Below are 26,907 nucleotides of genomic sequence, written 5' to 3'. Positions count from 1 at the left end.
AATTCAGGAAAGTGAAGAGAGACCTGGCTACAAGGAACCGGAGAACTGGAATACCGTAGTTTTATGCGATCTCATACAACTTAAAGGCTTGTGCGAAAAGTGTTGGTGTTAACACGCTTTTCACTTGAATCTTAAAGTTGAGTAAATTGAAACCTCTTCCTAACGGGCAGAGTGGATGTAAAAAAGACCTCCGTGAAAAGTCAATACGTTGCGAAAATGGGGTAGTAAATGTGATACCGGACCCCTGTTGGTTTATACATGTCAGTCAAGCGTCAAGATGCTTTAATGCTCGACTAACAGAACATAAACGTAACGTCAACAACAAAGTGTCGATTTCGGACTGGACCTTTTCCTAGAAGCGTTCTGCGCACGCGCAAGCGCCCAATTTCAAGCGGCAGAAGATGGCATAAAATATCGAGGAAATTCGGAAGGAGGCTCAGGATCAGCGAGTTGAACACGTAATTTCAGCATATATAATTGGGTTACACAAAATAAAATAAAGTGGATGGAAAGAAAACACGACGTTTAGGTGGACGCCACGGATGCCCCTTTTTAAAGTAGCTTTGGGCACGCGCCGCAGCTCTGAGAGCGAAGAATCCGGTAGCGTAGATCCCAGTATCAGTTGATAGCGCAGGTAGGTCACTTCCTCGAGTTTTAGCTCGTGCAGCCACCGCCTGGTGCCGTCGGGATGTGGAAAAGGACCATTAGCTACACATATTCAGAAATGTAAAGATTGTACTGTCGATTCGCCAGGAACAGAGGTGTTCTACAGAATATTGTACAATGTCGTAAAAGTCATAGGGCAAGAAAGAGGTTCACTATTTCATGCAATTGCATAAGCTAAGCTTCAAGGCGACTAGAAATTCAAAGAATGTACTTCTGGAATCATATTTAAAAAGTACGACTTTTTTTTCTTGCAATGCCTATTTTCAGAGAACTCCCGGCAATATCAAGTTTTTTTGTTTGCTTTTGCATTTATCCATTTGCGTTTTAAAGGGCCTATTTTTGTTGAATTTTTTTCGGTCTGGTTTCCTTTGGTGTCCAGACCGATTTTTTGATGGTGTGGACAACCTTGGAAGAAGCGTGTACGCCTCGCAAGTGAGCACCATTTCGTGCTCTGCGCATGAGAAAGGAGGCGCGAAGGCGAGAGAGGAGGCTTAAGACGATTCGGACTAAACTGCGCCCTTGCACATGTCGGCGAGAGGCTGGAAGTAAACAAACATCGGCGTCGGTAATGGCGGCCGTGCTGTAGCGGTGACCGTGAGTCTTTTGTTTATTGTAGCCCTGTTACAATTTGCCGAGTTCACAAGATCGAGCACCTTTGTGCCACTGGCGATTCCTCAGTCGTCTGCTCGAGGCATTTTGAAGATTCCAAGATAAAGAAGACGATGAGCATAACAAAGGCGCTTGCCTAGCCTCGCGATTGAAACGCCGGTTGCGCCGGTCACTATGAGACCGCCGTCCGATTGCTCCGGTAAGTTGCCTTTTGCTGTGTGCTTCTTTTACGAATACATCGGTTTTTTGCCTTCTAGCAGGTCTTTATAAATCTTGTGACAGAGAGTCGTTAGGCTATTACTTGAAAAATAGCTGAAAAGGTAGCGTTTTTGCGATCCTCCGAACCCTACTTTCGCTGGTGATATTTGAGATTATATACTCACTATTTTGACTCGAAACTGCACGGAGGCCGTATAAACTCTGCTCCGGTTCATCTTAAATTCGATCGAAGTAAAATCTACTTGGGAGAGTCCCGGGCTTTGATTGTAACTGCCATGCATCTCCAATCATGCAGTGCAAGCGCTGATCAGATCCTCGCGTTTGTAATTTTCGCTTCGTTCGCACCTAGGTGAGACGCAGTATAGTCCTACATGGTATTTGGTAAAGTACTTGCAGTATACCGTTGTAATCATGGCACTACAAAGGCACAGAGCTCAAAACTTACTGCAAAAACGCGATCCTTTTTTTTGTCAAAGCTGGGATTTTAATGTTGTTGCGTGTAATACCGTGAACCAACTCGGACAGTACAAATTCGTCGTTTCACACTAACCAGTATGAGTGAATTAACGAAGAAGTACCGATGCCTTCTTTCTGCAAAATGTGTCACGCAGTTATCTTTGAACTAGACAAATCGACGTTGTCAGTGTCTGACGCGTTTTTGTGTGTCCCTTGTCTCCTTTTTCTTTCGCTTACCAAGATATAAATTCGGAGATTGCGCATTATACAAGCCTAGCTAATTTACTCCCCATGGAATTGACACGGGAGTGAACAATGACTAACATGTAGGTATTTTTGTTTTGCTCGTTCAGCATACTAGGTCAAACAAAAGCCAGTGTGCAAGTGAGAACCGTTCTAAAATCATTTGTCATTTTTAGGTCCCAGATGGGCTGTTGACATCCAGAAACACACTGCAACAGATGGTGGTCATACAGCTATTGTGAATAATGTCAAGACAGTCCCATTTTGATGAATATTTCTGGTCCACTTATTGACGACCTTCCATTGCTTCATCAATACCCAAGTATGCCAGCCACTCAGCGACTGCTCGCATGTGTTATTCACAGTGGCATGCGAGACTTCAGTATTATCACTGCAGATAGGGCTCGCCCTCACACCAAAGCTGTTTGGGGTGTGCGTTACCATGGAATGGTATGGTTGATTTCAATTTCCTAGAAGCGCCAATATTTAGTTTGGTGTGCTTTTCGGCCAAGTAGATTTGTCAAAACTGTCTCGTCTCTTTCCTGTGGGTAGTACCATGTAAGCTGCTTTGCATGAACCACTTGGAAACTGTTTCGACTGCCCTGAAGCACTTGTAATTGCCCTTACCTTTCGTGTCCCGTCTAATTCTGAAGTGTAATAAGTCCACTGAACGAAGTTTTACTAATAAACAGAGACATTCGGTGGAAAGGTTGAATGGCTTTATTTGTTTTCTCGAAATATACTCTGTTTCACACATAATATATAATGCTGGCAAAGCTACTTTCACCAGTAGACAACTTCGTCTACACTCCGTTTCACGATAACTTGGCGAACTGCGGAGGCTGCGGCTCCTGCGACCCAGTAAGAATGTGGGAGCGAGGCAAGTGGCAGGACGCCATCGGAGCGTACCTGTCACCGTTCCAAATGCAGGGACCAGCCGCCAGAACCGTCTGGTTCTTGCATTTAGTCCTTGCAACTCCTTTAGCGTGCAACTGTTTGTGAATAATGCGTAATGTACAAAGACGACGTAACTCACCCCAGCGAACGCCAAGGCGCGGTTCTCCGGGAGCCAACGCTGCGGGAGATCGGCCTTCGAAAACTCGGCAGCCCGTTCAGCTCGCCGAAGAGGGCTCTGGCTACACTTCGATGCTTCGCGAAAACATTGAGACACTTGCTAGCGAAAAGGAATCTCCGTCAAAAAGTAGGAAGGCTCACTCGAGTCGCACGTCACCGTGCTGACGTTGCAGGAGCTCACGTCAAGATACAACCGCCGGAGACCGGCATGCATATTAGTGCTTCGTATACTCCCAGGGTAAATTCTTTTGCGTCAAACGAAGTAACGCACACTTCAAGGTATATCCTGTTTTTCTTTTCTTTTTTTGTATGCCTTTTTTTTGTTGAGCCACTAGCAGTGGATTTCCGAGAGTTACAGAAAGACTTTCCGCAATGGCCGCGGAGAAAAGACGACACCGCTGTATTTACCCCCGTCAGTTCCCGAGATCCCGCTTAAAACCATCCTCCAATCAGAGCTCGGCAAAGTGACTTCACGGCACCGACTTGTGCGAAAAAGCAGACGGCTTTCTTTCCGTATAAAAGCGCTTAATGAAATAGATTGTGTTAGCCCTAGTTTGAACCGCTCCTCTGGCACCATTTTTTAATATCTTCTAATTATTTTTCAAGTGTCTGTCCCTGTCTCAGGGATTAAAACCGTGATTAACCTGCGTCATGCTTATATTGCTTTCGCGTTTCGTAGTAACCACTGTATTTGAACGGCGCAAATGATAGGGGGATATGTTCCCTCTCGTATACCTTACTAAATACCTTACACAAGACAGTATTCACTTTTGTAATCGCCTTGTAAGACACCGAACAAAGGTAACCTAGTTCAGGTGGCTCCCCACAGTCAGGCGCGTAGCCAGGGGGAGGCCCATGGGGCCCGGCCCCTCCCCCCCCCCCCCCCCCCGAAATCTCCCATTTTACTGGGACATCCTCTCCCCCTCCCCCTCATACCGCGTTTTGTCATGGGCGAACCCCCCCCCCCCCCCCCCCCCCCGAAACAAAATCCTGGCTACGTGCCTGCACACAGTTTAAAGTCATGTAAATCCTACAAGTTTTTCCCACAGTAATTTCGGCTTCTACATTTTTTTGCTGTGTCATGATCTAAAGATTGGAATGACAACACAACATCACTTTTAAAACATATCTGTATTCAGATGTTTATAAAAAAAAAAGCTATATTATTCGGAGGAAGCGCGTTCTACTTCTGCGCGGTCCCTTGTAATAACAACGCCACGTTAAATTTTCCATTTTTTGTAACGGCTAGCCTGCCCTTTCTTTCCGCGCCGTGGGCTTTCTTTGTAGACACTTTGCACAGTAATATACGTCGCACTGTTGCCAGTGCACGGTGACATCGCTTCTTATCTAAAATTCCACTAGGGCTTTCGTACAATATACTTTTAAAAACACCGCGTGGGCATTTTTTTCGCCTATCTTAATTGTAGTGTTGTTTCGAAACTGTTCGCAGGCCTTTCTTCAAAATTATGACTCGCATATCCTCGTTTTATTGCTTTCATCTTTGCTTCCTCTCTAAACAAATCGCTCTTTGAGGAGTAATTATTGCCAGCCTGTTTTCCTAACACTTGTAACCTATTCTTGAGCGCGTGCGTCAACAAAACCTGAATCAAAAACATTGTGTTTCGTTCCACATCTACCAACAAATTTCTTATTTTTTTGTTCACTTTGAGTCTTTCAAAAGTACAACCCCCATAAAGCCTCGTTAAGCTGCATTTCAGCAGTTTTTTCTCCGGCCTCCCATTCACCAGATCTACTTGAGGTGGAGAATAAAGTTCGTATCGTACCGAATATCATCGTTATATCGGATGCCTCTTATCTGACGTTTTGTTTACGTCTCGAGTTACTCGCCCAAGCGTTTCGACTCACGTCTAAATTCTTAAGCTCCTGCGCATGCTCGACAGAGCTATGTATGCGATATTCACGTATGGACTATGCCCCCCGGTCTTTGTACCTCTGTTGTCTTCGGAGTTGGAGGCTACCTGTTGGCGTCCCCTCAATAACGGGTGTGGCCACCTAAATTGGGTCAGTGCTTGCATATGACACCGGTCCCAAAGGGACATAGGCGTGACACGGTAGTTACAGCATAAGAAAATTACCTAAAAAGAAACATTAAACCGTTCTAAACGTGCATGACTGAACCCTGGAGTTGGATATATTTAATAGATTTAGTGCATTCCATTTCGAGCCAACATCTTCCAACCCATACTCCATAACATTCAATTCAAAATAACCATACCGGTACCGCCGATAAGCGCCATATTTCGTATTGTCCGCGCAGTTTGTACAAAACTAAATTCTCGAACGAATATACCCATCTCTTCTGTGGAAAAATTTGAGCGATTATCTTGGAAAAACTTTTTTCGTCTTTCAGCAGTTAGTATGCGGATAAACGTAAATCACCTGCAAGTCTGTGAAAAAAATGAGAGAAGGTCATCAACCTATCAGGACTGGTCGTAACAGCCTGAAACACCGTCTCCAAACTCCGCCGTACTGACGAAGAATATGCAGTCCTAGTCCCGAACGCGTGACATAATACAAAATTCATACAGCGTTCTAAACATGCTCTTTAACGTATCAATTACGCTCGGTCTGCTCCTAAACTATTGAGCTTGGTCTTCTACAACGCACAAATGTCGAGGTCTTGCTGCCTTGACGTCATGGCGATGAAATTGCCTTTGCTTTCTTCGATCCGCAGGCCTTCGTACACTAAGGGATGCTACTTGCACAGGCCTTTCAAGGGAGACTTAGTCTAGCAGGACCAGAAGAAGCATATTCGCTTACCTTGGTGCTTTCCATGGTAGAGGGTGGCATGTTCACATAGGAGCTGATTGGAACTATCTGTCGCTTTGCAGATGCAGCACAGCCATTGGCTGGTTGGTAATGCGACTTGTCCCCGCGCCCACCTTCAATGCCCGCTCGAGTTTGCGCGGCCGTCATTATTGCGAAGCTTCCGTGGAGTCGTCGTGCCGCACTTTCACGGAGCTTCACTCGGCGTCCATCGCTGTTGCGGCAAGGTTTTCGTCAGGCGCCCAATTCACACTTTCTCGAAACTACCATTTCCGACCTCGGCGGGCGCTCAACAGCGAAATCAGGAGCTGCAGGAGACTGTGCCGTCGGCGCAGGGAGCTCACTTGCGACGAGACAGTGAACAGTGTATCTTTCATGTTTTTTTGTGCCGGACTGCTTTTTAGCACCATTTTCAGGCGCCGTTGCTCTTTCCATCTCTTCCTCAATTATTATGAGCTCACTATACTCCTCGGTAGCTTCTCGACCAGAGGCTCAAGCGTACGAACAGCCACAACAGGCCCGCTCGTGCCCATACGCCCGGCACTCCGTGCGGCTAGGAGCACGACAGTCCGGACAGATATGGCCAGTCCTACAGCAGCAGAGCCACAGTGTAGCCCGTCCATGCACCACCACGATCACCGTGCCGCTAACGGAGGCGAATCTGGTGCGGAAGACGCTCAAATTTGACGCCCCCTCAGAAGCACAGGAGTACCAGTCGAATAATAGAATCACCCACGTTGAAGCCTCGAACCTTCCACTGCTCTTGGGTCACTTCCTTGACTACACCGTATTCCCCGAAGACCTTTTGTATGGCGTCGTTCGAGATGTCAAACGCCACCCAGTACACATTGAAACAGAGCTCCCGCCTGAATGGGTCAACGACGAGGCATGTTCGGCCCTTCACACAGAGTCGCTCTGCCATGAGCAGAATCTGCTTAGCACTGTCCGTCTTCAGGTCTAGCAGTCAGGCGTGGGGCATTTGATACGCCCCTAGTCTGGCTACTTCCCCGATTACCCCTGCCTGATTGAGCGGACGCCGAAAACGCTCGACACGTTACGGTCAACCTGTGATATCGTCATGCTTAACGATCGAACGTTTCCTCGCATCAGCTGCTGGCAAGAGAGGTAGAACCATTGGATAGTCCTTGGGCACGGAAGGTACAGAATCACTACGGCCGGTGTTGTCCGTTATTGCAGCTCGCACACGGCCCACTCTGCGTCCGCTCGTGTCGTCAGCCGCAAACAAAATGACAGAGCTGCGCCACAGTGTGAACCCGCTTTATACTCATGGTTACAAAAACTAAAGTAATATTTCAGCAACGACTATAACCTTCCGACAGAAGTTCATAGACTCCGGCGGTGCCTGCTTAAAATATAACTAGGGTTATACGAATTTTCTTTTCGTGAAGATTTTTGAACCTTAGAGCTTAACAGGCGCAATTTGTAACTGCATGTTTCTGGTATACGTATACCCTGGGGATCGCATTCGCCCTTTAAACAGAAAAAAAACGTTTTCCACGCAAGTCAGGTGTGAGAATATTTTTTTTATTACGTGAACAATAGCTATTGTGCTTTAGCAGCTGACTGACAGCTTCACTAAAAAAATAACACATCTTGCCTTAGGAATTGTATTGTTATAAACACCGAGCACTATACCCAGATATATACCTTGTTGGAACGTATCTGTATATTTGAACCTGAAGAGGCAATGATTGTCCTCTTCTTCTTGGGAATACTGCTCTTATCTCACGGCGATACTATTTTACCTAAAGAGAGCGGAGGAGATTATCCTGATGCCAACGAGGTAAGAAGATGCCATACATGTACGGTGATGTTTCGTTAATGTGGACGCCTCTGTTCCCCCAAAAACTCGTCCATTATGTGAGTTGTCCATAATAACGAGACAATAATGCACGCAGTTTTCCAGATTGTCCCTGAGAATGGTGCACACATAGCGAACTACCAATATTAACGCGGTTCATATTAACGAGACATGACTGTAACCCGTTTATAGCGGCGTAATGAGCACAGAGTTCTTGTAGTAGCTTGCACCGCAGTACATGAAGGTTCATATGTGCACATGTATGCCGTTCGAAGACTCACTTTCTAGAGGAAATTTCGCGTTGCAGGTTGCCGCTAAATTCACCGCAGCCGCATCACTGCGACGATAAATTCAAACACAAACTCTGTTTTCGGGCGGTATTTTGTGCGAGAAGTGTTACGCCCGAGTGTGAAACAAAATCGTCACACTCAGAACGAGGCAACGAAAAGGATACACCACCCATAGTTGGCAATGCGTAACAATGCAAAACGAAGGCGTTCTTAGTCGTGATAAATCCCACGAACTAACAATCTGGCAAAAGTATAGCAACAAGCTCCAAAAGTCTTATTTCCGCTTGATTGAAACATCCATTCAGATTATGGTTTCCCAGTTTAAGGCTGCAAGATGCCGTTGGAATTTCCTGTCCAAACAGCTTTCGAACGTTTCATCAGGCAAGAAAGTAAAAAAAAAAAAATCCCGATCAAAAAAGTTGGTAGCTATATCGTTTTTTTCACAAGGTATCGCCCTTAAAATTAATCGGCGGTAAGTTTGGTTTACGCATGGCTTTTTGCACAAATCTTAACTTCGAACATTTTACTCCATTCGCTTCGGCTAAAAGAGGTGACATGACAAAACACAGGGACAAATATCTCACATTTGTTTCCGGTGCAGTCTACAAGATCCCATTTAAATGTGGGATATGCTACAAAGGTCAAACAAAAAGTTGCATTTATTATAAGCTTGGCGGAAGAGAAACGATATTTCAAAAACAGAAAGTAGTACTCGGAAGTCTCTAAGCACCTTTAGGCGTGTAATAATGTCGTACCATTGTGGAAATAAACAACCTCATTATTAACAAAAAAAAGTGACCACAATCAGCTGTTGAAGAAATCAATCACGATTACCAAACACGGAAATGCTGTAAATAAGCCGTCATAGTCTTTGGCAGGAGAATATAATCAGTTTAGGAATCTCCAGTTTTAGTGGTGTGTGATGTTATTTTCGTAGTGATCTTAGGAGTTTGTGAGGTCACCGCATGAGCTCTCTCCATTTAAGGTGACAGAGCAACACAAATACAACATGAAAACTGAAAATACACTATAGTTATACGCAACAAGAAAACTTTGAAATAAACGCGATTGATGCCAATAAACCTCATTAGAAGCCAATAAACATGATTTAAGAAATATATTTTCGATTGTTTCCTGAAGGTCTGCAGAAGGATGTAAGTTCCAATATATCAAATATGTCAGAATAAACGTTCGGGAGGTTGGGAATTTGACAAATGTATAGCTGTTTTCTGGTAATAGATTCTAAAAAATGCCTGTTTAAAATTGTAGTGTGTAGCACAGTATATGAGGAGAAACAACAATAAGGTATCGCCTAATTTTTTCAAAATTAAATTTTGACTTTTGCTGGGTTTATAAATCCTGAACATTCAGTACGCACTTTGGTTCAAACTAGGAAAAAGCATGATCAAATCTCGGTAAGTTCTGAACAAACCGCACGCCTTTTTCCTACCTTAGGTTCAGACTTGTAATATTAGATTTATATGCAATCCCGAACAAAAGTAATAGTGTAGTCGCGAATGAACATTAGCGAAATAAAGCTGACGTTTTAGCTACAAAGGAAGTAATTTTAAAAACCTCTTTTATATACATACAGATTTTGCGATACTACGTTTCAGGCGACTTAAATGGAACGTCCACCCAACGCTTTCATGAAACTGTACCCCTAAATACCTGTAATCAGAAATCCATTTCAATGATTGTGACTGAAATATCATCAAGCTAGTAAGATTAGTGGTTTTATTATTTGAAGAATGAAACAATAGATTTTGTTTCGTTGATATTGTTTGCCTGAGACATAGCTTGAGAAGAAAGCGGCGACAGCTATAAAAGAAGGAGACGTCTGAGAGGCGAGAGGAAGTGCCAATTCATTCTAGTAGTCTAAAACTAGACGTACTAAGTGCCAGCTGTCCATATATATATATATATAAAGAGTGACGAATGTTGACAAATGCTTCCGTTCATATATGGGCAAAAGTGATGTGCGCAGACACAGCAGCAGTAGGATGAAAAGAGTAAAATTCTAATTGAATGGCGAAAAAAGTCACGCAAGAAAAAAGGGTGAAGTGCCGAAAAAAAGTTGTATAGACGCTTTGCAGCAGCTGTCCGTGGACGCCGCCATAACTGACCTTCAGTTTTTGTTTACTCTTATTCCGTTTATTTCACTTCATCATTACCATAGCAGGCCAGGTTATTGCCATATTCGATTCAACTGTGTCCTTTTCTAAAGCATCGGCCTTTGTAGAGGATCGTCAACTACCGTTTCAATTGCTCGGCATATCGGTAAGACAAGAGAAGGTCAGCAATGGCGGCTGTAATTTGGCGCGTGTGTAAAGCGTCTATTGGTTTACGGGAATAATGAAGACTAGGCACAAGAACGCTAATTGCGCGGGAAAGAAACTTCTAAACAGGACGGAGTAAAAGTCAAAGTTAACACACAAGAACTTACAAAAATAAATTGTTAAATGAAAAATAAAATAAAGAATTGAAAATAAAAAAAATGGATAAAAATAAGAAAAGGGCCTGACGTCCGTCGACGTTTCGGCAGTGGCACTGCCTTCTTCAGGACGGGGGCACTTCACCCTTTTTTCTTGCGTGACTTTTTTGCCATTAAATTAGAATTTTACTCTTTTCATCCTACGGCTGCTGTGTATGCGCACATCACTTTTACCCATATATATATATATATATATATATATATATGAGATCTCCCGACTAATTTTGGCGGCATTTATCTCAATCGAAACGAACAGTGACTAGCACTGTAGAAAACTATTTTATCATAACAGATATAGGTCTGATTGCTTTATAATTTAATCTATATTATCAATCTGTGTTTACGCGGAATGATGGCTACCTTCCCGTTTTCCACGTTTCTGAAAGTTACCCTGCCGTAGAAAACATAAAATAAATATGAAAGGCCTGTTTTTACTTGTTACTTCATATTGAGGATAAAAAGTCCGCAGGACAAGACGAGATACCATATATGTTCTAAAGAAGATATGCAGAGTAGCGTTCCCATCATCTCGAGATAGTGTTCAGCGTCTCACTTAGCAAACGTCAGGTCCTTCGTAACTGCAAATGCGGAACATTGATTCCGCCTATTTCAACTGCGCGATAAAACAAATGTAGGTAAAAGTCTTTTTTGCGAAATTCAGACTGGCCACTTTGACCACTATCATCATCATCTAAAAAATGACACGTCTACCGTACTAATGGCGGCCTTCTGCTTATTGATAAAGGAACACGTTGAAGATACGTCTAAGCTGAGGATTCGAGGCCTACGCAATCGAGACATTTGCATGTTACGAAGCGGGAAGTCAATGCAAGAGTTGTAGCGTTCATTTTTATAACTTGGGCCCAGTTAGTCTGTTAGTAGCCCAGAATTGACTTCAAATCTCTTCGATGTACGGAAGTTCATTAAGACTTATTTCTATCTGGGTTGGCACTTCGTTCTGACTGGTTCCATTTTTTCTGGCCATCGACTCTGAAAGAGATGATCGAGAAGAACTGTACAGTGATGAGCAGGGTGTCGAACCGGAACCGAACCGAACCGAAAACCGGAACAGAACCGTTATTTTTAGCCGAACCGGAACTGAACCGAACCGAAATCTTCGCCGCCATCTTGGAACTGAACCGGAACTGAACCGGAAAAAAATATAACGGTAACCGGTTCAAAACGGTTCACGGTATTTTTTTTGTTAGTATTACAAATTTATTATTATTGGCACGTGTATTCCTCTACGTATTGATCAAATCGTCATATACAGAATTGCAATGTATAATAAATCCTGTTTTTTTTGCGGCGCTTTCTTATTGGCACTATGATTAGCCATGTGTCACAATGTCACGTGACGTCATGATGTCAAGACATGCTGTCAAGTAATGTCACATCACGTGACCCCGTGACGTCACGTGACTCACCGCGTTAAGTCGATTCGAATTGAGGACGTCGCTAGATCTATTAACGTTGTTGATTCCGTGACGTCACGTGACATCACAACTTCGCACTGAGAGTCACGTGACACCATGATGTACCCGATTGTCATGATCCCGAGTCAAATTCTCTGGTTCATGACAACCAGTATCGCCAAACATTCGGGTAACGCTCGTGTTCAACTCAAAGATTATGATGGGCCCGAGTCCCACTAGAGCTAGAAACAGAAACAAACAAAAGCGACAAGCCTCAGACACATGCAGCATGTTCGCGATGGTACCTTTATACGGCTTTGAGTTGTTCGGTGCTCGCGAAGTTAGCACGAGTGTTTACAAGCCTGCAAATGGTACCATCGTGTGCATGATACTCGTGTTTGAGCATAGCCTTCTTTATCCTACAAAGCCTGTCAAATCGCGAAATACTCTGTTTTAAGGCTGTCGTTTGTTGTTGTTTGTCGCTTTAGTGGGGCTCGGGTATTATAGCCCAACTAAAATTATATCTGAAGATCAGCCCATGCTCTCTGCTTTGCCAACCCTGCGTATGACTATGATAAACACTGACGGTGTATATATTAGTATCAGATCACGTGGCTGATAGTTCTAATTGTGAGTTGAGGAGGGGAAAGCTGTTTCATTTCTTTCTTTCGACTGTCTGCCATTTCGCGGAGGGGCAAACTAATGGATGCTTTTGCAAGTTATCAACGTCAAGGATTACAACTTAGCGGTATTTATTGAACTTCAGGTAAAAAAAAAAGATGCTGCACGACCCATTTTACATGTATGCACACCATTGAGGCTCCCAAACATGTTTTCGTTATTGCTGAACTGCCTCAGAAAGTTGTCCCGAGAATAGAAGTGTTAAAGGATCTAAATGTGACGTATTAGTCGGACGTTACATGGAACTATTAGTGTGTACAGGAGGGATACCTGAAAAGAAAGATCCTAGTGGCCTCACGGGGATAGCCGAACGTTGGCAGCCGCTCTAAGTCCCACAGGAGTGTCGCTCTCAAGTTCTCCAAGTTTCGACCGCCCTGTATTTTGTTTAACCTTCACAGTTTGGTGCAAAGTTAAAGCAAGGAAGAATTACTGTTAACAAGTGACACAAATATAATTGTCGAGTGAACACCACTCAATACGGAGCAGGCAATCCCTGAGGAATAAAAAGTATCTTGAGGAGCAACTAAAAAAAAAGGGAGAGGGGAGGGGGGTAGTTTTAAAGCATACTGTGTCGTAAAGATTCCTCTGCCCCACATTTTCGGCGTAGACTAGAAAGCGTGGCCTGGAAACGATAGTGACAGATGGGTAGTTGGTACAACTTTTATTTGTAAAAACACTCTTGCCAGAAAGCACGTTTTCGTCGTGCCAGATACTCGCGCCGTGCCTAACGACGATGTACCAACAAGAAAAATGTGTGCCTGTCAAATACATAGCTTGCACTGAGCGCGAAACTTTTGCAGCGTGCATTTTGCCAAACCGGATTTGATTTTCTCAGCAAGAACAACTCGCAATGACAACCAGTATCTAGTGCGATTACGTCACGTGCAAACCATGTTAAATACTTCAGCTTTCTGGTGAAGTGCGACGTTCGCAACACCAGCAGTGGACGTCCAATGTGTAAAGTTGTGTAGTATTTATAGTAGTCTCGCGATGATATACGGCAGCCTAATGAAATGTTGAAGCACATGACTGATAAAGAACAGAGTCATGAAGTAAGGTCTCAAAACAAGTGCACGTAAAACCTAAGATAACATTAGCCTCCCGAGGTAGTATCCCGCGACGTTTCGAGCTGAGGCAAGCTGATGCCCAAAAGTGATTTATATTAGGATTCTAAAAAAGCTTTGTTTGCCCTGCGCGGAATCTATGTTTAATTAGGAATATCATTTTATGCATTTCTATGCATTTCTTTTTGCAGTAAAGCGTTGTGTAAGGGATGATTTAGAAAAAATTGCGTGTCATCTCCTTATTTCTGCACATTTCGTGTATTTGCCTTCCGATATATCATGTGACCACAGTGTTTTTTGGCATGCCCTGCAACCCACTATTTTACACTGGAAAACAGCTAACAAAAGCACGTTGCCGAAGACACAACAGCTGGCGTATTTTCGAGTATCGTCCTTCCGTGTCGGTCTCAGGCGGTTATGTGAACTTCATAAAGTCAAATTTATCGCTGATAATAAAAATACACTCAATTCCTGTCTGAAGATTTGGCAGCATAAATAGAAGATTCTCACCTCCAAGATATATAAGTAAATGCGCTTTTAAATTATCTGAAAGATGTTCGGCAAATATTTTTCGGCGCTTTTATCCTCTATAGACACATTATAGGTGATTTTGAAAAGATTTAAATAATGCTTTTTTTTATTATTTTGAGGCTAATTTAAATAACTATATGTGTTCCTCACGCATATATAACTTCTCAAATATATAGAAGTTTATTATCGCGTTTTTTATGTGTTTTTACTATCGCCTTTTTTTACTGGAACGAATGGTGGAACTATGACGATTGCACACTTAAACTCTCAGAAAGTGTCCAATTAGGTAGCTTCCGAATTAAGTAGAGCATGAAATACCACTTTGTTCTATTTAAAAAAAATCATCAATTAGCGAGGGTGATGCTTATTTGCAAATTAAATTGACCTGCATTTTGTCAAGAGCAAACCTCAACATTCAGGCTATGCCAGTTTATCCAATATAAGAAAATGTTCACATGGGTAAGCACTGTTTTAGGTCAGATTCGATCTCAGTACTAAGGTGCTCATAGGTTAGAGTGAACAATTTCAGCCACTCCTTTTCGTATGATTCGTCGCCCGCATCATGGTGCTGAGAGCAAACAATATGCTAGTTAGAAAAACAAGCATTGCGATTGTCGCTTAGAGTTCCTATAAAATATAGACTGGAAGGACTTCTCCCGTGACTTTCGTGACATTTTGAAAATTATATTCCCTTACGCTCAGTCGTCTCGTCATCATATATATATTGTGAAACGTATTCCGTAAAACACATTTCATGATATATATGGCGACGAGGTGCCCATTTCATGATTGTATTCACTGTAATTAATTCCTTAGTTCAAGGGCAACACCACAATTCAACATCTAATACTGCGACACAAAGTTGTACCAATCACGGGTATTTTAGACAACCTACTTCACTTCCGAAAACATTTCGATTCAGGTACAATATATGTGACTCTGGTAAACGAAGGGATGTTGAGTCGTATAAACACGACGTTTTGTATGTTAATGTAGATTTTCCTTTCTTGTTGTGTAGGAATAAATAACAGAATTTTATAATTCTGGTACCTGAGAATAAAACTAAATTGAACAAATAAAAAAAAAGACTATATACTGTAAACGACTATTTTTCGTGGGCTCAATATTTCGCGATTTAGGTCAAAGCTGAAGTTTTGGAATAATTCGCGGGTTGTAATTTTCTCGACGCGGTGGAATCTCAATATAAATTTCAATCTGTTTACATTTTACTGAAATTGTTCGCTGGACCCATTTTTCGCGAATTGCAGGCGATTCGCGAAATTCTTAAAAATATTTCCTCGCAAAAATCAGATCGTTTACAGCAGTTAGTTTCACGGCCTAAATAGCGCCTATTGACAGAACAACGCGGAAAATATATTCGCAACTTAGCGGTTCAAACCGGTTCGAACCGGTTCGAACCGGTTTGAACCGTTATTTTTTGCGCCCCGGAACTGAACCGGAAGTGAACCGAAAGCCGTGAACCCGAACCCGAACCGAACCAATAAAAATTTCGGTTCGACACTCTGGTGATGAGCACATTCTCGTTTGCGGTTGACTTGCGAAACTGACGGTGCAAGATAAAATACTGCAGGCTGCAGGTTCATTGCCGCCATTAGAACGGCAAAAGTTGAACCGCCATTTAAGCCACCAGTTTGCACTCAATTTTGGAAAAAAACGTCTATTACAGACCAACGTCACTTACCAGCACACGCTGTAAAACTTTGGAGCATAAAACAGTTAACTAGTTGATGAACTACATAGAGAGTATTTACATCCTGGGTAAAAATTAATATGACTTCGAACGGGGATTTTCTACAACTACGCAGCTAACAGAGTTCTTCCATGACCTTAGCATTAACACAGATAAGGGAGAGCAGAGGGATGTCGTATTTTTACATTTCACAAACGCTTTCAATCGAGCGTCAGATTATGCATGCTTGTTCAGATTCTAAAGAACAACCAGATTATAAATTGGTTAGAAGCATATTTATCAGATCGAGAAAAGTTGGTGTCTTTAAACAAAGTAACGGCTGACCCATTGCCAGTAGTATCCCGTGTTCCCCAGGGCTCAGTGCTTGGTATCCTTCTTTTGATTTTTAATATCCTTGACATCGGTCACGGTTTCGATTCCATGATAACTTTCAAACCACTTCGCGGATGACACGCTAATTTATTATGATATCTATTCTATAGATGACCAGCAAAGACTGCACACACATTTGCGCAAGATAGCGACGTGGTATGATCGGTGGCAGATGGATGTAAATAGGAAGAAGACTGTATGAACGTAACACGCAACAAACAACGCTAGCGTATAAATATAGTGTTGAAGGTGTTCCACCTAATAAAGTAACTGAGTATACGTATTTAGGAATCACCCTCACATTACACTTAAGCTGGAACTTCCATGTTCAGCAGGTATTTTTAGAAAGCATTAAAAAAAATCTGGATACTTAGAAGAAAGTTGGGATATGCGAGTTCGGGAAGTTGAATTAGCTGCTTAGAAATCTTTGATCCTGCCAACTATTGAATATTCGAGCCCTGCGTGGGAACGATTCACCGGTCAAAACATCTATATTCTAGAGACAATTCAAAACAAAGCCGTTCGATTTATTTATGATAGTTAAAGATCAACACATTCTGTCTCCTATCTCATGGCCCGAGAAACTTTAACCAGCATAAAATACAGCATGGACATTAGTAGAATGAAACTCTTTTGTTATATATATAATCCAAAGGCACTACAGGATAGACGCTTGAAAATATATTTTCCTCTTTAAAACTATGCCGAGGAGAACGCAACACAATCAAAATGGAAAACCACGTTGGTACAGAACAGATAATTTTAAGCACTCTTTTTTCATGTCAGATGCATAGATCTTTGGAATAACCTTCCTAAATTTACTGTAAACTGTACTTATGCGATTTCGTTTACAATAAAGTTTGTAAACTTTAAGCGTGTATAAATTACATGACCCTGTGTTTCTAATATGTACCACTCGTGCACTGGGCTCACGGCTGGCAGTATGTATAACTAAATAAAGATATCAAAATAAAAACATAAAATTTACAAGGCGCTGATTGGCATCACGCCATTTGGACATATTTTTTAAATATATTTATGTCAAAAATCAGATATAATATTGTGGGGATCGTGGCCACGACGGGATCAGAAATGGGCCTGCGGGGCTCAAGTGAGAGGAACAGGACGGCACGAAGCAGAGCTCGGTCAGCGAGCTCGGGGATGGTCGGCGACGGAACGGTAAAGGACAAGGCGCTGCCTCCAGGTCGTTCAACTGTGACACATTAGATCTTCCGTACATTGCGTTGTGTGTTGTCCTCCGGGGCGGTCAAGGCGGGGCTTGATCGGACGGTGGCTAAAGTGGACACCCACAAGATTTTACAGCGAAGCTGTCTATGGCTCGATTCCGGCAGACCGTGTCCGGGGTCAGACAACGCGTAGACCGACAATTTTGTGCGGTTAATGATGCAGACGCCAGCACCGCACGCGCGCGCCTTCTCCACGCGCGTTGTCTATCTTCCCTTGACATTGCGCAATGCCGCGCGCTCTTCGGCGGCCACCTGCCGAAGATCGTGCCACTGTCCTTATCAGTTGGACTTCAGTTTCACATGGCTCTCACCCGTGTTGTACCTTCCGAAGAGGAGCAGTGGGAGTACCAGGAGCGTCGGCGCGCCCAGAAGCGAGAATGAGCACACCGCCAGCCTTTATCGCCGTCGCCGCTGCTCTCAACCCGACATAGCATATCCCACCAGAGCGGCAGATCAATAAAACCTAGAACACGAGGCCTTCGCGTTTCCTCCTTTAAATGTCAGCACTAGTATATCCCCTCAGCGCCCCCTAGCTAGCCCGGATGAGCACCATCGTTCGCTACATCTTCTGCGACATCGTCTGCTTCAGTGGTTTGTGTAGAATATAACGAAAATGATGCTCACGCCGAGTGCCAGTTGTTATAGAATACGATGAAGTTGGACACTCAGGTGGAATGTCAAATGCATGAGTGAAAATGCCTTACTGCTGTGCGAGGGGCACTGGACACCATTTCTGAGGGCGCTGTTTGTACTCCGGGTCGCTGCTTTGAAGCGTACTTCCGCAGAACGAGCACTCGCGCTAGAAATGCACCTCTCAAAGCCAGGAGCGCGTGGTAGCTCGCGCTCCTGGCCGAGAGAGTGTTCGCATGCAGGTTGCAAATGAACAGGGAGCTCGGTCAGCTCGCTCTTAGCAGTCGCGCGCAGAGCTGTGGCTTCCAGTGAATGAAACGTAGTTGGGACGCGGCCCCTACTCTCGCCAAGCTTCGGGCTGTTCACGCGCTTTGGGCCGGTCGGGGATATACTAACGAAATGTCGTGCGCAGGCCTTGTCTTCTAGATGGGATTGGCCAGCTCCGCTGGACTTCCCTCTTCACGGGAAGGAAGGGCTCTTAATTTGTTTCAATTAGGCAAAACAAATTCGAGTCATCCGCGCAGAGAACAACACATGAAGTGTGAGGGATGGATACAATATTCGTAATATATAAAAGAAACGAAAGAGGTCCCAACGTGGATCCTTGTGGAACACCATATAGTGTATATTCAGTGTCAAAATCTGTATTAATAATTACTACAAACTGTACCCGATTCGTCAGATACTTGCGTAACAATTCAAAAGAAACGAGCTTTAGTTCAGCTTGTTCGTGCCAGAGCCTTTAAGTAGGACAGTTTGACCATTCATTCGTCTGAATAGGGTAGCATCTCGTGGCCAATCACAAACCGCGAAACAGCGCCTAGTGGTGGTCGGGAGCTCTATAAATGTGACTCCACCAATAGACCTATTGCTATATTACGCAAGCATCAAGGAGAATGCAGGGATTGGTGTTCCACGCGCCGCACGTCCTGGCCTCAGCAGTAGCAACTTTCCTAAAGAAAACACCTAAAACATATGGCATTTTGCACGCGCGTTTGTCAACGCTTTATTTTGGTTGTTTACTTCGAATATGTTACACGGGAAAGGCGTGCGTGTGCAGCGCGTGGAACACCAATCCCTGCGTTCCCCTTGATGCTTTTGTAATTTTGCAAATGGTCTATTTAAGTTGTTTTAGCGTCGCTATGGTAGAAAGGTGTAACTCTTGGTGACTGAAAACTTGGCATGTTTGAGTTTTTCGTCACGTCCTTATTCAACGGTAGAATAAAAGAACGCGCGTTTCAAACCAGAGGCAATTCCGTATTTTCGGTCATTGCTCCTGCAAAATTGAACACTTCTATTTCACGCTTTAAATGTCCTTTCCAATTTTAAATTAAGTTGTGTGTATGTTTGTACAACCTAGAACTTGGCCTGCCTCAAATGGCCACGTTTCTCCCTGCTGTAGATGAGAAATGTAGCCAGTGCAGTACAACCGCTAGCCAGGGGTCTTTAACGTGCACCACGCAGTAGTGATACACGACCGCACGCCGGTGCAATGCTCCTCCAGATCAAAACGGGCAGGGGTGGGATTTGAACCAAGGATCCTGGGTTCTACAGCACGAACTTTCGCTCCAGCTGCTCCGAGCTGGTGCGCGCTAGTCGACTCGGCCACCGATCCCCCTCGTTTACAATATTGTGACGTCGAAGTCTGCTGCTGTGTCGACGCTGTGTCGCTCTTTTAGTTTACGCTCGTACCGCGGGGGGGAAATATCCGGCGCTGCCGACGGCCTTTCCTCTATAATAGGGCGAACTATACTAGGGCCAGCTGAATTGAAGAGAAAAGAATGTAAAGGGAAAGAGGGTCAGACATGCCGCTGGACTACCAACGTGGTTTAATACTTCTTCCTCTTTTTGACCCTTGGCTTTGTACTTTTTCCTTTCTTTTTTGTTAAAAGACAAAAAAAAACACAACTTATATCGCATAACCTAGTTTAACTTAACGTTGAATCACCCGCTCTTCACCGAAACATAAAACACCGTAAATATATATATTTTTTCGTATTGAAGTTGATCAAAGATTCGCTGACTGACGCTGCTTCGCCTTCTTCTATGGCCATGGCCTTGATCATCCCTCGTACATACAGGGTTTCATAATTATAGAGCAGACGCCAACTAAAGGATCGAAGGACCCCTACGACCTTTTAGGGCTTCCTTGGCGTTTTTTCTTTATTTATAACGTTTAGTCCAGCCAGGCAGACGTCTTCCCATATGTTCAACTTGAAATACTGCTTCTTGTGTTTTGCGATGATGCTGAACTTGGCACTGCATTCACATTTCCGGCAATGGGTTGGTAGATGACCTGTGGTTGTGCCTTTTAAAGATGCTGCGTGTTATCTTATCCTGTCATTAATACATGTGCCAGTTAGCCCAATGTAACACTTTCCACAAGATAAGGGAATATGATATACAACACCCTTTCCACATGAGGAATATCGTGTCCTGTGTGAAATGTTGCAGGGTTTTCATGTGGTTGATTTCCTGGTTTACCTTACGCAAGATTGAATATGCTTTGTTTGGTGCAGAGCACACAACCTTAACGTCCTGTGTCGCAGCTATCTTTTAATCTGTGTGTTATTCCATAGATGTTGGGTACTATTGCGATCTTTTGTTTAGCTTCTGTCTTCCGGGTTCCTCTTGTACCCGATGCTTTACACTTTAGTTTTGTGTAGATATTATCGCACACGCTGTCCAAGAGACCATTCGAATATCCACAGAGAAGGGGAACAAAGGGGATAAATGACAAACACAAATCTCCAAAAACATTTAGGCGACTGGTGCGCGTGCGAAAAAACAGTCCGCCAGGTTCTGATACCGAATGAGGGACCTCTCCATTTCCAGTGGAGCGCTCTACCAACTAAGCTAATCAGGAGCTAGACGTGAGTAGAGCTAACGGATTTCATCAGCTGCCACCAGTCTAACACCATCAAGTTTGAACGGCTTGCATTTTTAAGGTTATGAATGATCATGTAATTGAATGCAAACGTTTGATACCACGGCCATGTGGATTTTTTTCGGTTGCACAAAAGTCACCCAGCTGTGCTTGGATATTTGTGTTTCTCCTTCGTCATCCTTCTTCCTCTTATCCATTGATTATTTTCTTCATTATTGTGCAGCTCGGTTGCACCTTTCTATTTACCTTCATTATGAAGGATCTTCCCGTTCCACCGACACCGACGCCCATGTCGGTTTTTCTGCGAAACGAGCTCCTTAAAGCTTTCGCTTTAAAAAAGGAATGCTGCGGTACGTGTTCTTTTACTGCGGACCTGTTAAGGGCTAGGTTCCCCAGGATCGTGTGCGGTATCAAATGCATGTCGACACAAGCCTACCTGAAGAGCTACCTCAAACTATAAGCGACGGCGGCAAGCACAACACTAGTCTGGTTACCGCCGTCGCTCAAAGATGGCGGCATCCTTTCCAGCTATTATAGAAGAATGTATAGTTGGGCGCGTTGATGGGAATTCATCGTAGGAAACAGCAAGAAAAACAGACGACGACAAAGAAGAAGCAGTCGTAACGAGCGCAGCTCTGCTCACGTGTGTTTCTCCGTCATCGTCTATGTTGTGCGCTGTTTCCTACGTTCTTATCAGTTTTGGTTTGGGCTCAGGATGGGTCGACCGCGCGCTCTTCCGGGAAAAGAAGACAGGCTGCGGAAGGAGCGGCGACGTACGCAGCAGCGCGAATGGGTCCGCAACCGCCGCAAAGCCGCTGTCGCCTCGACTTCCACTGCGTCCAGCACTTCAGATTCCCGTGCCAAAGAAGAGCACATCGCTTGACTGCTTCACAGCGCACAAGATCCGACACACTTAAAAGTAATTCCACGCATACACAGGAAGAACACTTACGCAGCGCTGCGTATGCGTGAAATTACTTTTAGGTGTGTCTGAACTTGTGCTCTGTGAAGCAGTATCATGAATCACCAACTCGCCCAAGCTGAAGTTTTGACTGGAAAGTCGCCGCCGAGAACAGAACCAGCGATGCAAAGGGCGCCGGCGGGCAAACACCACGCACGACGATCATGCGAGGGAGGCCAAGCGCAAGCGCGAAGTCCGGCGACAAGTGCGCTCCACGCCGGCCGAACAGTTCCAAGGAGCGACGGCGAGGTTCCGGAGGGAGTTCGTGGGGAACCCTTTTGGCGTCACGTGCGCCGTGTGCGACCGACTCTGGTTTGCCGAAGACGTATCCACGATCGGCGGCGTGTCGGACGAGAACAATCGCGAACCGGGCGCGTGCGCGTTGCGGCAGTGTTTCGAGTACAGCTCCGCTGGTCTTCCGTTTTCACGAAAGTAGAAAGGCTGAACGTTCCAGGGAGCGGGGATAGAATCATGGCCGCCCCAAAGGCTCTCCACGTTCGGCCGCGAGACAGTGTAGATTCTCTCGTTTATTTATTTTTTTGGCTAATATCGGTAAAAAGGCAATTTTAAGTAAAAAGGGTGCGCTACGGTTCGGTGCTTCTGAGAAGATCGAATCGTGTTGCCACCATATGGCCTAATTCTAAGTAATCACGCGTGTGGATGTGTCGTCTGCTCTAGGCAGACCTTAGGAAGCATGGATCACCGCGACGGATGCCTGCCTCCGGGGGAACTGCACTATTTATATTAAATATTTGTTTCTTTTAAAAGAGATGCATCTGTTCATCATCGTGGGAATTGAACAAATCAATGAATTCTAACCTGGATAACATAATATGTGTACTCTGGGTTATGATATTGCAAGTTCTATGTTTTTTGTTTTTTTTTTCTTATTTTTTTTTAATTTGATCTTTTACATGTATATAGATATTTAGCGTTAAGAAAAGTTAGGGCTGTATTAAAATTACCGTGCTATGCAGTCTTGCTGCAGCCAAGTTTTCTCTTTATTTTGCCATGGTGTGGCTAAGTTTCTCGGAGTCGAAAAAAATCAACTACGTTGCGATGAGGATAAACTGCCTCCTCTAGTTACGATCCGTAAACTGTTCGTTGGCAGGGAAACTGAAACAAGTGAAACAAACTCTTCTGATATATCTGCCGCGAGTGGAACAAACGGGTGTAACCGAGCAACGCAGTAGCGTGCATGTTATTTGATGCTTTTCTCGGTAATGTGAGTTCACACGCTTCAATTTCCTCGGTGAAGGCCGCAGATGCCAAGAGGCTAATATTATATATTTCTGGTTAAATAATCTTCTACTCTAACATAGCAGAGTCTGCAACTTCAACAAACGACCCGCAGTACGACACAGCATCTGCCGCAGCGACGCTCTCTTACTAATGAGGGCTAGCGACTCCCCGCAATTGCGATCTCCCTCCCGCCTCAGCCAACGCATATCGAGACTGGGCAGTTCGTCAAATTACCTTCGACTATTCAAGTGATGCTTTAATTGCGATGCTTTTTTTTTTTTTTGTTTTGCCGTTTAATCGAAATTTTGCGCTGGAGAAGATAAGGAAAAAGTAAAATAAAATGCGGGCTTTAATGTTTTTTACGTGTTTATTTCGTTTAGTACACATATAAACCACTTCAGCCTGCTTGTGATTGTCATTGAGGGTGATTATACCGTTAAAATAATAACTTAGAAATGACTTGTCTTTAAGAGGCTTTCATTGTTGATGTTTCTGCAGGCGTTACAAAATGAAGTTTAAAATGGGAATGATATAATCCGTTTATGGCATAACAAAATAGTAAAAAAAATATTTTTAACTTCATTCATGCAATATAAACGGTCAACAAACAACAAACGGATTCATCGACTGATGAGTCCATAGAAGGGCAGCGATCAGACGGATAAATTTTCAGTCAAACTACAGCTCCAACCAAAATTGAATGTTTTATAAAGGGAATGGTTTGTGTGAGATAATAAACATATAAGAGACCAGCGGTTGTATAAAAGCCACAACACTACGATTAGGGAAGCTTCCGACTTAATATTAATCGCCTTGCTGAATTTTCATGCACGTGAAACGGCACAACACAACCGTCCTTAGAAAAAAAGGGCCATAGAAACAAGAAACGTTTAATGAGGAGGGCTCAGTTCAGACGGAAACGGGCTTGCGTCGTCGAGATCCCTGCTTATGAAAGCGCACCCGTAACAGACGACGCACGGCGGTATCACCACTTTCGCCTTCTTCCAAATTCGGCCGCAGTGTGGCTACAGGATTTGATCTGGAATATAATGGAAAAAAAGAGCTAGTTCATTTTACAGTTTCTTCAGGTGCTTAAATTGACATGATCTCAAATTTTGTACAAAATATGTAAATACTTTTGCAGGTTATGAAGAAGCTACCTGAAACGTACATGCTTCAGTCACTTTTAAATTATGCTAATTTAACCTGTGGTTATCAAGAGTTCTACAATTGGTCAAAACGAAACAAAACTTTCGGAAAATATGCTTTTTTTTTCCTCTACATGGACGGCCATTTGTGAGTACAAAATGCATTTATAACATCGAAAATCTGTATCATTCGTATGTTACAAACAAATCGGAGATTTAACCTGTTTAATTTGCAGCCATTATCAACCGTACTATGTGAAACAGGTGACCAACTACACAATTCATATGGGCACCCATCGAGGTAAGCCGAAATATTTCCTATAAGACTTCATTTTCTAAATCTAGGCGAAAGTCTCATAAGAAATAGAGTTCGTTTTTTTTTAATGAGATGTATATTTGCTTATGAGTTCACTTCGTTTTACTTATTCACTGAGTTTGTAGGCAATCGCGTAGTTTTTATAGCTATGTCGACACCGAATTAGGGTAAATTTGCCGATATTAAGAGCGATCATAAAATTTCGTATTCAATCGCTATTTAAGCACCTCTGCTGGTGGTTGCTCCCCCAGTTCGTTCTACTTGTGAAAACACTGGTATGTTTTTGTGTTTTTACATCGCACTAATGTTTTTTTTCAACAAGTGCGTTCTAGTAATACCTTGTATGTTTTTGTGAATATAGGCCCGAATACGACGTCCCGGCTTCCATCTTGCCAGGATAGGTTAAATATAATATGTTTCATCAATATCATTTTAATCTACTATGCAGTCTAAGGTTTTGTCCTAACCTCGAAAGTAGAGCTGCGCTCCAATATACAAATTACGAAACTGCCGGTACGCTTCCAAAAAAAAGGCAAGTACAATAAAGTGTTGAGCTGTTAAGATTAGGTATACTATTACCCGAAACGCTGCGTTTGAGACGTGGGCGATTTTGTTTTATCGCCCGTCGTCTCCGGTTAGGATTAAAAGCAATGCTTAAAATGCCGCAGCAATCACTACAAGAAAATAATCACACGTTGCTCGCAATTCGGGTTGTTCGCAAATAAAGAAAAAAAAATCTTGCTTTCCTAAAATACTTTGATGAGTATATGTGTCTGACCATATTTCATTCACTTTTTAACAGGAAAATCCTATCCACCAACGACTTCACGCGAGATATTATTTTCCGATATGAAGTCGTGTATGGTAATACAGAACCCCAGATATACTAAAGGTGGGTGCCAAAAACTAACTTGAGCACAATTGCCTAGGTTGACTGTTCGAAACATTTGCACCAACTAACTTTTCTGTGTTTACTCTGCATTGCTTCATGCAACTGATTGGCTCGCACAAAAATATGATCTGCGTACAATTTATTAAGTACCTAAAAATTACGAATTTCGTTTTACTGCTACAATTTAGCACTAAAGTTAGTGCGGAATATAAAAAAAGTACATGGTTCTCAAATTGCCTCCACCCACGCAACGGAAAGCACAGTACGTCGCCCACATTAAGCAAACGGGACGCATTCTCAGACTTTTGTTCTGCGTGCGAAATCCTGGAAATTCACTAAACAGTGATTTCCTCATGGAAACATAACCTGGGACTAGGAAGAGAGAAGAAATACACATACATGTATGGGACAACACACAACGCACTCAAACACATATAAGTCTTTATTGATGACTGATCCCATTTATGAAGACTGAACACCTCAGTCATCGACGAAAAATAATTTACAATGTCATCTTCGCAACACTCTTGAAGACAAACAGTAAAATCCCTCTCCCCCACAAACAACCACAGGGTGCATTCCCGGAACCCAACAAGTCACCTTGATAGTACACAAACCTCTCCTCCCCCCCCCCCCCCCCTGCAATATTTCTCGTCGCAACACAGCATAACCGCACATGCAGAATACATTGTATACCTGAAATACCTGACTTGTTTGACTGAGACAACGAAGTAAATACCAACACAGTTTTTGCAGATGGATACTAATCAACTCTTTTGCGACACGTTCCAACGGATCTGATTCTCCGCTTACAATCATGATGCAGTTATATTCAGGAGAGCAATTGTTGGCACTCTGCTTAATACTTAACGATCTCTGAATTATGCTAACTTCGATAAAACCGCCCGCTTGCGTTCTGAAATTCTATCGTTTTTGCCGCTGCCAGACTACCCAATGAGGAAAAATCCGCGTGCCAAAGGTATGTCGCATACTCAACACCGGTCGTGCACTTAGCGGAAGGATCACAGTGCTTTTTTTACACGGCCTTCTAGATCACCGGAGAAAAGTTTGAGTCTATAAAGATACAAAATCATTCTTTGTTTTCGAGGTTGCTTCCTTCAGGGGAATGCTCTGAGCTTCTTTTCTGCCT

The 26,907-nt window shown here is 43.4% G+C and overlaps 1 protein-coding gene across 1 annotated transcript in view; it reads left to right on the top strand.

Moving 5' to 3' along the window:
• The first annotated feature begins 7,747 nt into the window (after nt 1-7,747).
• Nucleotides 7,748-26,907, top strand: part of LOC115325021 — a 42,501-nt gene continuing 23,341 nt past the window's right edge. The window contains exons 1-4 of the mRNA XM_029985721.2: nt 7,748-7,858; nt 24,546-24,697; nt 24,786-24,850; nt 25,668-25,757. Of these exons, the coding sequence (XP_029841581.2) occupies nt 7,763-7,858; nt 24,546-24,697; nt 24,786-24,850; nt 25,668-25,757 (403 nt within the window). The 5' untranslated portion in view covers nt 7,748-7,762. The remainder of the gene's footprint in view (nt 7,859-24,545; nt 24,698-24,785; nt 24,851-25,667; nt 25,758-26,907) is intronic.

This window comes from Ixodes scapularis, unplaced genomic scaffold, assembly GCF_016920785.2.
Source record: "Ixodes scapularis isolate PalLabHiFi unplaced genomic scaffold, ASM1692078v2 ptg001200l_1__unscaffolded, whole genome shotgun sequence".
Taxonomy (NCBI): domain Eukaryota; kingdom Metazoa; phylum Arthropoda; class Arachnida; order Ixodida; family Ixodidae; genus Ixodes; species Ixodes scapularis.
Note: the sequence above shows the minus strand (reverse complement) of the source record. Positions and strands in the feature narration are given on the sequence as shown.